The 15,190-nt window shown below is 37.9% G+C and overlaps 1 protein-coding gene across 1 annotated transcript in view; it reads right to left on the bottom strand.

Annotated features, from left to right (window-relative positions):
* The window catches only part of WDR49 (WD repeat domain 49), a 140,375-nt gene that overhangs the window by 80,166 nt on the left and 45,019 nt on the right, over positions 1-15,190 (bottom strand). Inside the window, 2 exon segments of the mRNA XM_060149012.1 lie at positions 9,322-9,467; positions 11,342-11,509. Coding sequence (XP_060004995.1) covers positions 9,322-9,467; positions 11,342-11,509 — 314 coding nt within the window.

Here is a 15,190-nt window from a genome sequence, read left to right on the forward strand (position 1 = left end):
TCTTTGAGAGGATAAACAAATTGACAAGCCTTTAGCCAGACTCATCGAGAAAAAGAGGGAGAGGACTCAAATCAATAACATTAGAAATGAAAAAGAGGTTACAATGGTCACCGCAGAAATACAAAGCAACCTAAGTGACTACTACAAGCAACTCTATGTCAATAAAATGGACAACCTGGAAGAAATGGACAAATTCTTAGAAAGGTATAACCTTCCAAGACTAAACAAGGAAGAAATAGAAAATATGAACAGACCAATCACAAGTAATGAAATTGAAACTGTGATTAAAAATCTTCCAACAAACAAAAGTCCAGGACCAGATGGCTTCACAGGTGAATTCTATCAAACATTTAGAGAAGCGCTAACACCCATCCTTCTCAAACTCTTCCAAAAAACTGCAGAGGAAGAAACACTCCCCAACTCATTCTATGAGGCCATCATCACCCTGATACCAAAACCAGACAAAGATACTACAAAAAAAGAAAATTACAGACCAATATCACTGATGAATATAGATACAAAAATCCTCAACAAAATACTAGCAAACAGAATCCAACAACACATTAAAAGGATCATACACCATGATCAAGTGGGATTTATCCCAGGGATGCAAGGATTATTCAGTATACGCAAATCAATCAATGTGATACACCGTATTAACAAATTGAAGCATAAAAACCATATGATCATCTCAATAGATGCAGAAAAAGATTTTGACAAAATTCTACACCCATTTAGGATAAAAAACTCTCCAGAAAGTGGGCATAGAGGGAACCTACCTCAACATAATAAAGGCCATATAGGACAAACCCATAGCAAACATCATTCTCAATGGTGAAAATCTGAAAGCATTTCCTCTAAGATCAGGAACAAGACAAGGATGTCCACTCTCGCCACTATTATCCAACATAGTTTTGGAAGTCCTAGCCACGATAGAGGAGAAAAAGAAATAAAAGGAATACAAATTGGAAAAGAAGTAAAACTGTCACTGTTTGCAGATGACATGATGTTATACATAGATAATCCTAAAGATGCCACCAGAAAACGATTAGAGCTAATCAATGAATTCGATAAAGTTGCAGGATACAAAATTAATGCACAGAAATCTCTTGCATTCCTATACACTAACAATGGAAGATTATAAAGAGAAATTAAGGCAACACTCCCATTCACCGTTGCAACAAAAAGAATAAAATACCTGGGAATAAACCTACCTTAGGAGGTAAAAGACCTGTAATCAGAAAACTATAAGACACTGCTGAAAGAAATCAAAGATGACACAAACACATGGAGAGATATACAATGTTCTTGGATTGGAAGAATCAATATTGTGAAAAATGACACTACTACCCAAACCAATCTACAGTTTCAGTGTAATCTCTATGAAATTACCAATGGCATTTGTTACAGAACTAGAACAAAAAAGTCTTACAATTTGTATGGAACAACAAAAGACCCCAAATAGCCAAAGCAGTCTTGAGGGACAAAAAAAACAGACCTGAAGGAATCAGACTCCCTGACTTCAGACACTACAAAGCTACAGTAATTAAGACAATATGGTACGGGCACAAAAACAGAAATATAGATCAATGGAACAGGATAGAAAGCCCAGAGATAAACCCACGCACATATGGTCACCTTATGTTTGATAAAGGAGGCAAGAATATACAATGAAGAAAAGACAGCCTCTTCAATAAATGGTGCTGGGAAAACTGGACAACTACATGTAAAAGAAAATAATTAGAACACTCCCTAACACCATCCACAAAAATAAACTCAAAATGGATTAAAGACCTAAATGTAAGGCCAGACACTATAAAACTCTTAGAGGAAAACTTCAGCAGAACACTCTATGACATAAATCACAGCAATATCCTTTTTGATCCACCTCCTAGAGAAATGGAAATAAAAACAAAAATAAACAAATGGGACCTAATGAAACTTAAAAGCTTTTGCACAGCAAAGGAAACTATAAACAAGACGAAAAGACAATCCTCAGAATGGGAGAAGATATTTGCAAATGAATCAACAGACAAAGGATTAATCTCCAAAATATACAAACAGCTCATGCAGCTCAATATTAAAAAAAACAAAGAACCCAATCAAAAAATGGGCAGAAGACCTAAATAGACATTTCTCCAAAGAAGACATACAGATGGCCAAGAGGCACATGAAAAGCTGCTCAACATCAGTAATTATTAGAGAAATGCAAATCAAAACTACAATGAGGTATCACCTCACACCAGTTAGAATGGGCATCATCAGAAAATCTACAAAGAATAAATGCTGGAGAGGGTGTGGAGAAAAGGGAACCCTCTTGCATTGTTGGTGGGAATGTAAATTGATACAGCCACTATGGAGGACAGTCTGGAGGTTCCTTAAAAAACTAAAATTAGAATTACCATATGACCCAGCAATCCCACTACTGGGCATATACCCAGAGAAAACTATAATTCAAAAAGACACATGCACCCCAATGTTCACTGCAGCACTATGTACATTAGCTAGGTCATGGAAGCAACCTAAATGTCCATGGACAGACGAATGGATAAAGAAGATGTGGTACATATATACAATGGAATATTACTCACCCATAAAAAGCAATGAAATTGGGTCATTTGTAGAGACATGGATGGACCTAGAGACTTTAGTACAGAGTGAAGTAAGTCAGAAAGAGAAAAACAAACATTGTATATTAACGCATATATGTGGAATCTAGAAAAATGGTACAGATGAACCAGTTTGCAAGGCAGAAATAGAGACACAGATGTAGAGAACAAACGTATGGACACCAAGGGGGCAAAGCGGCGTGGGGAGTGGTGGTGGGATGAATTGGGAGATTGGGATTGACATATATACACTAATATGTATAAAACAGATAACTAATAAGAACGAACATGCTGTATAAAAATAAAAAAGTAAAAACTATAACCAGGAGCCTAAGCCTTGGACCAGCAGTGAGTCGGAGGCACTGAGGCAAGACTGTTCAATTAAAAGAACAACAGGGGCTTCCCTGGTGGCGCAGTGGTTGAGAATCTGCCTGCCAATGCAGGGGACACGGGTTCAAGCCCTGGTCTGGGAAGATCCCACATGCCGCGGAGCAACTAGGCCCGTGAGCCACAACTACTGAGCCTGCACGTCTGGAGCCTGTGCTCTGCAACAAGAGAGGCCACGACAGTGAAAGGCCCGCGCACCGTGATGAAGAGTGGCCTCCGCTCACCGCAACTAGAGAAAGCCCTCGCACAGAAACAAAGACCCAACACTGCCAAAAATAAATAAATAAATAAATTTAAAAGGATAACAAATAAGGAAAATGCAGTAGCCTCAGGACAGTAGCTTTACTCATTTTCATTCTGCAGAAACAAACACAAATCTTCTCTGGAGGAAAGCATTTTCAATTTCATTCCTCAGAATGCCTATAGTTTAGCAATAGCAAAAAATGAGGTAACAATAAAAGATACCAAACATAGAAAGGAAACAATAAGGAACAATTCACCATGACGAAGAATCATCAGAATAGTAAATATCTAATTTGGATCCCCAAGGACTCCAGGTATTAGAATTATTTGATAAGAAAATGCAGTAATTAATATGAAATTAAAGAGCTAAAAGTCAAAATCCCCTAAATGAGCAAACAACAAAAGAGCATACAAAATTACCAGGCAGTTAAACAACGTTTTAGGAAAAAATTGTTACATTTTAAAACTAAGTGTATAGGTTATATAGAAAGTGGGCACATCCCATTATAAACATTCCCATAAAAGTCAAGAATATGATAAGATGCCACCTGAAATGTGCAGAAGAAACCTCAATAAGGAATGGGAAATTTTTGTACAACTTTTCTGAAAGACATTTAAAAAAATGAATAAATGGATAAATACAGGGTGTACTTTCTCAATATTTTAAAGATGTCACCTATCAAATTCAATGTAAATCCAATCCAAAAATTAATATGGTTTTTCATGAAACATGAATACTGATCCTAACATTTACTTAGAAGGATAAGATGCCAGAGGATTGTTAAAATTAAAAACAAAAAACAAAAAAAACCCCACAGAAGTAGGAATTTCTCTACCAGATATCAAAACATACAATAAAGCTATGCTGGTTAAAGCAGTGGTGTACTTACTCAGGAAAAGGCAAATAGACTAATGGAAAGAATAAAGCATCCAGAAACAAATTCATGTATACCTGGAAATTCAAATGATAACAATGGAACTTCAAACCAGTGAGGGAGAAAAATTTTTCAAAAGAAATTATTCAAAAAAACCTTGGATGTCCATTTGTAGAAACAAAAACATTTTACACAAAAATAAACTGCCAAGTTAAATGCAAAAAATAAAATTCGACAACAGAATAAGTATTAGCAGAAACTAAAGGAGAACACCTCTATAAATATGAATTGTGGAACATGTTCCTAAGCTAGATACAAAACCAGAGCCACAAAGAAAATCATTTCTTAGACTCAACTTCATAAAAATTTAAAACTTTTGAATGATAAAAATCACATAAACAGGGCTTCCCTGGTGGCGCAGTGGTTGAGAGTCCGCCTGCCGATTCAGGGGATACGGGTTCGTGCCCCGGTCCGGGAGGATCCCACATGCCACGTAGCGGCTATGCCCGTGAGCCATGGCCGCTGAGCCTGCACGTCTGGAGCCTGTGCTCCGCAACGGGAGAGGTAGGCCACAACAGTGAGAGGCCCGCGTATCGCAAAAAAAAAAAAAAAAAAATCACATAAAGTTAAAAGATGTATGCTTGAAAGAGACAAGATATTTGCATCATATATAATAAAGGATAATCAATATATTTTTCAAACTACTACTATTGATAGTATTCCCGAGTCCAGTTGATAGGATAAAGGGCTTGATCAGATAATGCACAAAAAACAAGAAATATAAATGGCTAATAAATAATTGAAGAAATTCATCCTAATTTTTTGTCCATTAGATTCACAAAAGAATGAACACATTAGTGGTATCTATCATTGACAAGAATGTGGGGAAAGAAACACCTTTACACACCTCTGACGTGTATACCAATTGGAACAATATTCCTGCATCTAAACCATCCTTTAAGAATTGAATCCCTGTTGACCCAATAGCATCACTTCTAGAAATGTATCTCAAAGAACATATCACAAGAAATTAGTTATGTGGTCTTAAAGATGTGTGTGTGCATGTGTGTATGTGTGACAGTTGGTTAGAGATAATATCTATTATAATCAACAGGTGATTGAATAATTAAATTATGACCATCCATACTATGAATTACTATGTAGCAGGTAAAAATTCAGGTCTATGTATACTCACATTGAAAGATCTCCAGGAGATATTGTTTAGGGAAAAGCAAGTTGCAAGAAAATATGTCTCACGTGATGCCACTTACATAAAAATTAATAATAAATACTACCTTGTATTTGTATACGCACATAAGATGGTATACAGTATATAATAATAAATTATAACACCACATATTATTATAACACAATATGTTATAGTATATAAGTATGTGATATAAATATAAGACAATACACATCGTGTTAATAATAGATATTTCTTGGAAGAGGGATTGATTTGAAGGGGGAGTGAAGAAAAGGGATATTCACTTCTTGTACTACATGCTTTCTCATTTGTAATTTTTACAGAAGAGAATTAATCTGTTTACTTGACATAATTTAAACAAAATGAAAGTGGCTTTGTCTCTGGATGGATAGAGGTAAGTTGAGGAGAGAGGGTATGCAGAAGGGGAATGAAGACACACAGGTAAGAGCTAGTCACCAGCACAAGAGTCTTTGAATTTTCCTTCCCAACCTTGGGTGCACAGTACAGAAACCAGACTCTGAGAAAAATCAAAACCTCAAACAAAAGATTAAGTTACAAACTGATCTGATTCTGGTGGCCAAATCAGGATAAGTAGCCCAGGAGAGAAGAGTTAGGAGCAATAGAAAAGCCTAATCAGATTCACTGGTTGAGATATTTCCCAGAGGCTTTGAAAATCCTTTTACTCCCATGGTGATTCCTCCTCTAAACGACCAAGTTACTGGCTCCCAGCAGGGCCTTGCCATCAGTGATTGCCATCTTAGGAGACAATTTAGGAGTCCAAAGTAAAATGCAATTGGCCTATTACTTATACCAAATGCTATAGGGATAAATTTATTGTTTAATAATCACTGGAAAGCACAATAGAGAAGTTTTCCAAAAAAGAACTGAAGTAAGTCTCAGGAAATTATTTGGATCTAAATTACTTTGGTCTGAAAGTCCTCTAATTTAGCAATTCATAGACCAAAATATGGTTCAATCAAAGGCTCTTTGAAAAAAGAATGCTTTCTCTCATTTTCCCTGTTCCCTAAATTAACCCTAGTCCTATAAAATATCCAAAAGAATTTTATGCAATAAAACAAAGGCTTAACCTGGTAGCTGAAAGCTCTGTTGTTTGTCGTGAAGACATACAGGCTAAGATTATTATGCATTTATTGAAGTGAAATGGATTTAGACTAATGTGAAAGACGGCATGACAAGCTTCATTACAATGTAATGGTTTAAAAGTCAAAGCAAAAATAGGATGATAAAACTGACTTGAAAGAGGCCATACACAATCAATTCTGACTCTAAGAACATTTTTTTCACTTGCTTTTAAAGTTATAACACCTTTCAGGGAATTCTATAATGATAAAATATCTGTTATTTCTTTCATATTTAGCTTTGATAAAGATTTGTTCATTTAACTAAGATTTATTGAGGACCTACTATGTATATGGCACAACCCAAAAAGAGAGTTCCAAACCTCGTGAATCCTGTCGGTTAGTTGATAATTACACTATTTTATATGCTTTATTCAACATGTATTTAATGTATATTAATATGTGCTAGATACTGGGAAACACAAAAATGAATTCAACAAATAATCTTTGTCTTTAAGTACTCAAAATACAGTGAAAGATAGAGTATACATATACAACCTTCAAGTATACATGTCAGGCTGTGTTAAATTCAAGAATGGGGGACTTCCCTGGTGGTCCAGTGGTTAAGAATCCATCTTGCAGTTCAGGGGATGCCGGTTCGATCCCTGGGCAGGGAAGTAAGATTCCCACATGCCGTGGGGCAACTAAGCCCGCAGGCCACAACTACAGCAACAAAGAGCCCACACACCACACGGAAAGATCCTGCACACGCAACTAAGATCTGAGGCAGCCAAAAAAACCTCACAACTAAATAAATATTTTAAAAAACAAATTCAATAATGGGAGTTAGAACAAAGTGCTAAAAGATCTCAGAAAATAGAACAACTAAAAGCTAAGGCATCAGAAAAGTCTTCATTCTGACTTTCTTTGGTATTTAAGATTCACAGTAATATGTATTCACTTCAAACTGTCAAAAAATAATCACTGGGGCTTCCTGATGGCGCAGTGGTTAAGAATCTGCCTGTCAATGCAGGGGACATGGGTTCGAGCCCTGGTCCGGGAAGATCCCACATGCCACAGAGCAACTAAGCCTGTGAGCCACAACTACTGAGCCTGTGCTCTAGAGCCTGTGAGCCACAACTACTGAGCCTGTCAACCTAGAGCCCGTGCTCCGCAACAAAAGAAGCCACCGCAGTGAGAAGCCCACTTGCCGCAACTAGAGAAAGCCCGCGTGCAGCAACGAAGACCCAATGCAGCCAAAAAAAAAAAAAAAAACCACTGAACAAACACTGCAAGGTGCCAAGCACTGTGACTGATACCAAGTGTACAAGCTGAAAAGACACTGACCCTACTTAGGAAAGTTAACTACAATTTCAGTACAATAGAACACATGTTCTAAGGAGGGACACACAGGTGCAATGGGAGTGCAGAGAAAGAAACACCTAGGTCTGTCTGAAAGACTCCAGAAAGTCTGAAACTTCAAGGATAAATAGGCTTTTGCCAGTTGAGAATGGAGGAGAGGGAACTGAAGGCAGAAAGAAGGGCACGTGGCAGAGCCATGAGGCAGCATGGCGGAAACAGGCAAAGTGTGATGCGGAGCATCAGATGAATGGAAGAGAAAAGCAAGAAGTGAGGTGGGCCTGGTAGACTGGGGGAGGGCTTTATATAAAAGCTTAAGAATTTTAGAGCCGATATTTAGAATGAGGGTAAGAGGAGGTATTGAAGATTTTTTCTTAGACACCACTTAATTAACAGGATGAAGGGCAGATTGGAATCAGACCCGTATGCAAGAAGGGAGACATGTTAGGCAACCTTGCAATGTTTTGGATGAGCTAACTCGAAAGATAATAATTCAAAAGAGGATGAGATTTTGAATTAGAGCAATGGCAGTTGAGAGGGAGAGGTGAGGCTGATAAATATATTTGATGGTAGAATCAACTAGAATTGGCAGTTGAGTGGTGAAGTTTCAGGTGAAGGGAGGAGATTTACGGTCTGATAGGTAATACAGTAAAATAAGCAAGTTTGGCAGGACTTATGCATAGGGTGAGGCTAAGGATTTGAAGATGAATTTCTATTTTTTCTATTTAATTTTCACATACACAAGTATCACTTTAGAATAGAATTAAAAGTCAGAGTCACTGAAAAAGTCTCAGAGGCTGTCCCCAATAAGCCTATTGCCCATCCTTCTTCTCTTCATAGATTTCTGTTCTTGAAATCTATCACATGTTAACTGGATCTATATCAGGCATTATGTAAAACAGAAGCTTTACAGAGGAACACATGATGAGATTATTAGAGATAAAGAAATTTTTCTGGGAGATATGAGTAGTGAATAATGTGATCAGGATACAACCGGGACTACCTGGTTTTGGTACAATGTTTTTTCCACCATATTTAGAATTTGCACCAATATTGTCAAATAGAATGGGCTAATATATTTAACTGAAATGTTATTAATGTACTTGATATTCTTCAGATTAACTTTGATTTCTAATTTACTGAGTCTCTTCAGTGGAAAAGCAACAATAGTTAATTGGCTGTGCCAATTAACAAGAATTCTATATCTTATCAAAGCAACATTTTCTCATTCCCATTTCTGTTTTGTATTTTTATTGGATTAGTGAGTACTTTGGAAACTCTCAAGATGTGGCCTATTGAGAACCCAAAAATAAGGATTACATCTATGAGTACATGGTTTAAAACAATTTTTTTTTTAATGAAACACCTTGTCCAGTTGCCCAGGACTATTCCTAAATTACCATCAGTATCATTTTTAAAATACAGATTTCCAAAAACATAGTAGTAAGTCACTATATTATAAAAATCTATACCAGCTCTAAGAGGAATTTCAGACCAAAGATAGATTTGAATAGGAACTGGGGAGGCAGAACTAAATAAATTAAATGCACACTGTTACTAACTTTATCTTTGGAGAAGATGAAAAGTTTTCTTGCAGCAAAGAATTGGACAGCTATTACACTGGCTGAGTGACCCCAAAGGACACCAACTGGCTTAGAGACAACATAGGGGTTCCAAAGGCAAACTTCATTGTTAAAGCCAGCAGCTGCTAATCAGAATTAGAAAGAAAAAAAATGTTTTTAATAACTTGAATACTCTACTTTTTTTTGAAACGAGTATATCACATCCTATATCACCGTAGGTAGATAAAAGCCTTCTGAGCACTAATGCACCCTTGTCTTGAAGGAAGGAAAATCTTATCATTGTCCAATAGCCCAGGCTAATGCATGAATGTTATCACTGGAAATAGCTGAAATGCAGGGTGGAGGGGAGAAGGAGTCTGCATGGGGTGAAAGGACAAGACAATTCCATTAAGAGGCAACCAGTAGCCCAACCCGGAGGGCAGAAAATCCTTCTCCCAGTCCCAAAGTTCCCCCTCTACAGCCATCACAGCCTAGGAATGCAGACCATGTTAAAATTATCCCAGGGGTAAGAGAGAACTAAAACAATATTTAAAGTTCCCAAATTAATGAAAAAGTGTAAGGAAACCAATTATTTTCACTGTCATGTAAATAATCAAGTATTTGCAAGCAAATAAGCAGCTGAAATATGTTTGACCTGCTCTATTGAGGCAATAGTTTTGTTTTGTTTTGTTTTAACACAAATTGATTATATTCAGGGAGCACATCAAAAATTGGGAGCACAGTGCTTCTTCAGGTCTGGGGAAACTCAGCAGAGCCCTCTTTGTCGTTCCCTTGTTTAGGGCCAACCGTGGAGCTGAACTTATTCACATTTATGGAATCGCCATAAATGGCAGACCCCTATTTGGATTAATACCCAGTGTAAGGGTTATAGCAATAAGAGGAAGTGAATCCACTCTTGTTTCAAGTCTTTACCCCATAGTATGAAATTAGTAAGACAACTGATAAATTTTACACTGAGTGTTACTGCATACCGTAATATGTAATACCAGCACTGTGCCAGGTACAAGGTAGCGATCAGTATAAAGGGGCTGAAATAATCCATGAATCAATGCAATGGTTGATATTTGAGTCCTCCCAAACTCAATTCACTAACTCCTCCAGCTTTCTCTAATAAATCTACAATCCTCCTTGAAAGTCTGATGTTGGCATATTCCTGAGTTCAAAGTCAAGGTCTCTTTTTACCGTGATTGTCAGCTGTGACTGTTGGAAATTTTAGAGACTCTGCTTAGCTGATATCAATACTCTATATAAATGATAATTTTTGAAAGAGGGTTAATATGACCCATTCTGTAGGCCATGTATGTTCATTCTCTGTACTACCCTATTAATTTTTAAAATAATACCTCACTTTTTTATAATATTTGAACTAATATCATATATATCAAATTATCAGCTTTCAAAATACCTAAATATTTTATTTAAATAGATAATGCCTGAAAACCTTTATCGCTTATTTCTTCAGCTAAAATTTACATCAGAAAAAGAACTCTCCTTTAGTATGCTAAAGGACAAATCTGAAATTTTTCAAAAACCATTAGAAGTTGTATTCTGAAAGGTGAAAAACATTCTCCATTTTGCATTTCTCTAGTAAGTGAGTGTGTGTGCGTGTGTGTGCGCACGCACATAAGAAAATGATGTATAGGTTGAGCATTTGGTGATGTTAGGAAGATGGCAGAAGGCAGACACTGCATTCTTTCTCTATGTCATTTTACATTCCCCACCAATTCTGATAAGAAGACTCATTAAAGCACTGGGGAACTTTCTCATCTTGTCACCCCAATGTAGTTCCTATACGCTGCACATCGTAATTCATCATTGTCAGACGTAATAAAATGTGAGCTGCTCAAGTTGGTCTCTCTGGCGATAAAGCAACATGGCGAAGAGGCTCCATGTGTGCGGATATGCATCCCAGACTATTGATGAGTCCCTCATAGTTATCATGATTTATTTTACATACCAATTAACTTGAGACATAGTTATCATGATTTATTTTACATACCAATTAATTTGAGACGAGAGTGGTAATCAAAAGCACGAATGCCCTGGGCAATGTTGAAGGATGTCATTTTAAGACGCTTTTTTGATTTCTCTCTCCATGCCAGCACCCCAGTGTTCGTATTGCTGGTTGTACTGGAAATAATAGCATCTAAGGACGCACTGTAAGTAACTGATTAAAAAAGAAAAGAAAAGAGAACAACCTTTAGTCGATTTCTCAAAAGATACAGGCAAAATAGAATTGTTTTAAAAGATAAAATTAAAACTTAAATTCAGATTATGATGATGCAACCTGACACTTAGAAAACACCTCACTAAACCCTTCTCACCAAAGATCCCACAGTGAAAAGTTACATCAAAGTCTGCATCCAGACTTTTCCTCGCCCCCAACGATAGCTTAAACATTTTTTTAATTAGAACACATGACAGGAAACAACATTAATCACAAGAATCATGTGGGATTCTCGAGATATAAGCATCTGGCCAAAACACTGGGTTCTTCCTCCTGGGCCGAAAGCAGGCAAACAGGAACTCAGCAGCTATCTGCTGCTCTCAAGGTCTGGCTCACGCCCAACCCATTGTTTTGTTTATGTTTTGACTGGTCTAGAATGTTTGAAAGTGCGGTGTCCTGGACTCAGTCCTCTGCCAAGAGTCACAAACACAGCTAGAAGCCCAGGCTGATTGGCTGTTCCCCTGTCCCTGATTATCTAGTACTAAACGGGCAGCAAAATCCCACTTCCCAAGCAACAAAAGTGATCCTGCTGCCTTTCGTCAGAACGACCTGTGCATTCCTATCAGACTCTCGGGCTCCAAAAGACATAGCTACTCTGTCACCAACTTCAAACCACTAAGCCCTCCACGGTTAGAGGGCAGTTCTCTTTTGCATTTTAGTAAGACAATGATTTGTGCCCCAAGGTAAAAGATTTCTGATTTGACCTCAAGCCCAAATTTCAGCCTCACATAAAGAGGGATGTTGGAACTTTGTACAGCTTAAGAAAAGTTGCTTTAATAGGACAGCTCTTGAAAATGTTTCTGATCTGTTTATTATACAGAAGCAAGAATAACACTCTTGGAATACAATTCTCAATGGATCGCTAGCATCCCTGCACTTCTTATGGAACTAATCCCTGACAGCAGTTCGTTCCACACTATCTTGTTAAAGCTGTTTACATAGAAAACAGCCTTAGAATGTAAGATCGCTTCTCCCTTTGCAGCAAATGATAGACAAACTTACTACTAAGAACAACCCTGGAGCAAAAGATAGCACGCGCCCGCCCACTGTAGAAGATTCAGGTTCTCTAACCTCAGGGTTCCTCTCCTGTAACATGACCCACTGCGCGCGCAGGCATTCATCTGCAAATGTCTGCTTTGCCTCTGTGGGACTTGGGGGTCAAGAGGAACTGACACAAATATGCGGATACTCATGGGGCTTGCTGTGCTGGGAGTAACGAAGTCTTTTTGCTCTAACACAGGAGTCTTCTGTCCTCTGTCATTTTAAGATTATTTTAAAAATTCTTTCTCCAAGTGAGAACCACAGTATTTGTATTGTTAGCTGTGCTGGAAATGGCAAGCTAACTTATTAGTAACTAACTTGGAAATAGTCTTACTATTTTGGTGAAAGAATTTAATTTGCTTTATATAGATGTGTGTATATGCATATGCATATATATACACACATATATATGAATACATACATTTCCGAATTACTAAAGACAAGGAAATTCTGAGAGGCAGAAGTATAGCTCAATACATTCTTTCCTTTGAGCTTATTCTATTAAGATGATTGCTTCTAAAAGCAACTGGGACTTGTATGTTTTAACATGACCAATTTAAAACTAAGGAGATTGGGGCTCTTCATGTGTCACATATAGATGTCCTCTCTCAAAACCCAGCATCCAATCTTCAGATTTATTAGGCGTCTACTACATGCCCTGTGCTATGATACCTTTAATAAGAGAAGAAATAGACACAGCTTGGATGGTCCCAAGCTTGGAAAACAAGATATGCAAATCAAACAATTACAGAAAACTTTAGTATACAATAAAGGGATAAATTGAGTAGTACAGAAATTATAATAGAAGTTCAAAGATGAAAGAAACCAGTGTGGGCTTCAGGGTTTGGAAGACATTTGGTGGGCCCTGACAAAAGGAGAGCATTTCAAGAGATAAGTGGTGACAAAACACATGTGTGGGAAACAAAAGGTAAATTCAGAGCTCAAAGAAGACGAATCTACTCCTTTATTTTACTGGCTAAGAAATAGAGACTCGTGCAGGTTCAGAGATTTGGCCAAAGTCAGCAACTGACTGCTGTGCAACTCAGAACTAGAGCCCAAGCATTCTGATTCTGAGTTTGGTAGTTTAATGTCATATAATGTGCAATATTAAAAATCCAGTCGGGATTGGACATTAGCGTTTGGCAGAGCCAGAGTACAAAGTCAAATCTGATCTCCTGACGCCTGGAACAGGGCTTCTCATATTTTAATATGCACAACTGTCACCTAGAGATCGGTGTTAAAACGCAGATACTCATTCAGAAAACCTAAGGTGCTGCATTGCTGACGATCCGCAGTTGTGGCTGTTGATGCTCTCTTAGGACCACACTTGGAGCAGCAAGACACTAGAATACATTCCTTAGAGCACTGCCACCCTTCTATAGTCTAGAGAATTAAACCATAGTTCTTAAAACTTGAGATAGTAAATGCCCCTTTGGGAATCTGATGAAAGATATAGACCTTCTCCACCAGAAAGATGTGTATACACACAAAATTTTGTATAAAATATCAGGATCTGGGGAACCTCCCCCCTTCTACTCATGAAGCCCAACCATGATAGATCTGAAGAACTCAGGTAATTAATCTCCAGCTACCAAGTAATTTGGGATTGCAAAACACTTCACCTGCTTTTTCAAGGGATTCTTCAAGTTTCTGTTACTAAGGCTGGGTATGCTTTGCTCTTTTCAGGGAAGAGCCCTTTGCAGGAAGCAGCTCTCTGCAGGAGGCCCCTTTTGTCTTGTCACTTTAGCAAAGCTATATTGTAACTAACCTTTAAACTAGGCACCCCCATGCTCTACTCACCTCCTGCCCAAGCACGATGCCTTGCCTAACCTGTTGATTCTTTCCTTAGATCAAAGAAATAGAAATGAAGACTAAGTAATTAACAGATGACTCGATCTTTTCCCCAGCTTCCCCTTCTGTAATCCCTCAAGCCAACTGTGTGAACAAGACAGCATTTAAAGAAAGATCACAAGGAGTCCATAAGTCTGCATGCAATGGGAGATGGTGATGAATCTGACCCCCTACCTCAATGATTAAATGAGTTTACTCCCCCTTTTTCCCTTTAAAATCTTTCATGGCAGAGCAGAATCTTCTGAGTTGGTTCTAGAACACAAGTCCACCTTCTCCCCAGGTTGCAGGTCTCCTGAATAAAGCAACCTTTCCATTCCTACCAGCACTTGTCTCTCAAGTATTGACTTTCAAGTGGCGAGCAGTCCAACCTGAGTTCAGTAATGCCCACTTTGGCGCAGCTAAGGAGCCCGCGAGCTGCAACTAAGGAGCCCGCCTGCCACAACTAAGACCCCATGCAACCAAATTAATTAATTAATTTAAAAAAATACCCACTTTGGGTTTCTCTTTTTAGTTTCTACTTCTTTAAAATAAATGAGTTTAACTGATCTTTGATGCCGGGGTTCTACAAATCAATTCCAGAAAACAATTTCTAAGGAAAAAAGGAGGAGGTGCAATAATGCAAAGGAGACTTTCAGAAAGGAGAGCTCACAGAGCTCTAGGCAAACAGAATAATTCACTGAGCAGTGTATTGTGAAATGTGAAACACAAAAAGACTGCTAAGGGCCAAAC

This window comes from Lagenorhynchus albirostris, chromosome 5 (assembly GCF_949774975.1).
Source record: "Lagenorhynchus albirostris chromosome 5, mLagAlb1.1, whole genome shotgun sequence".
NCBI lineage: Eukaryota > Metazoa > Chordata > Mammalia > Artiodactyla > Delphinidae > Lagenorhynchus > Lagenorhynchus albirostris.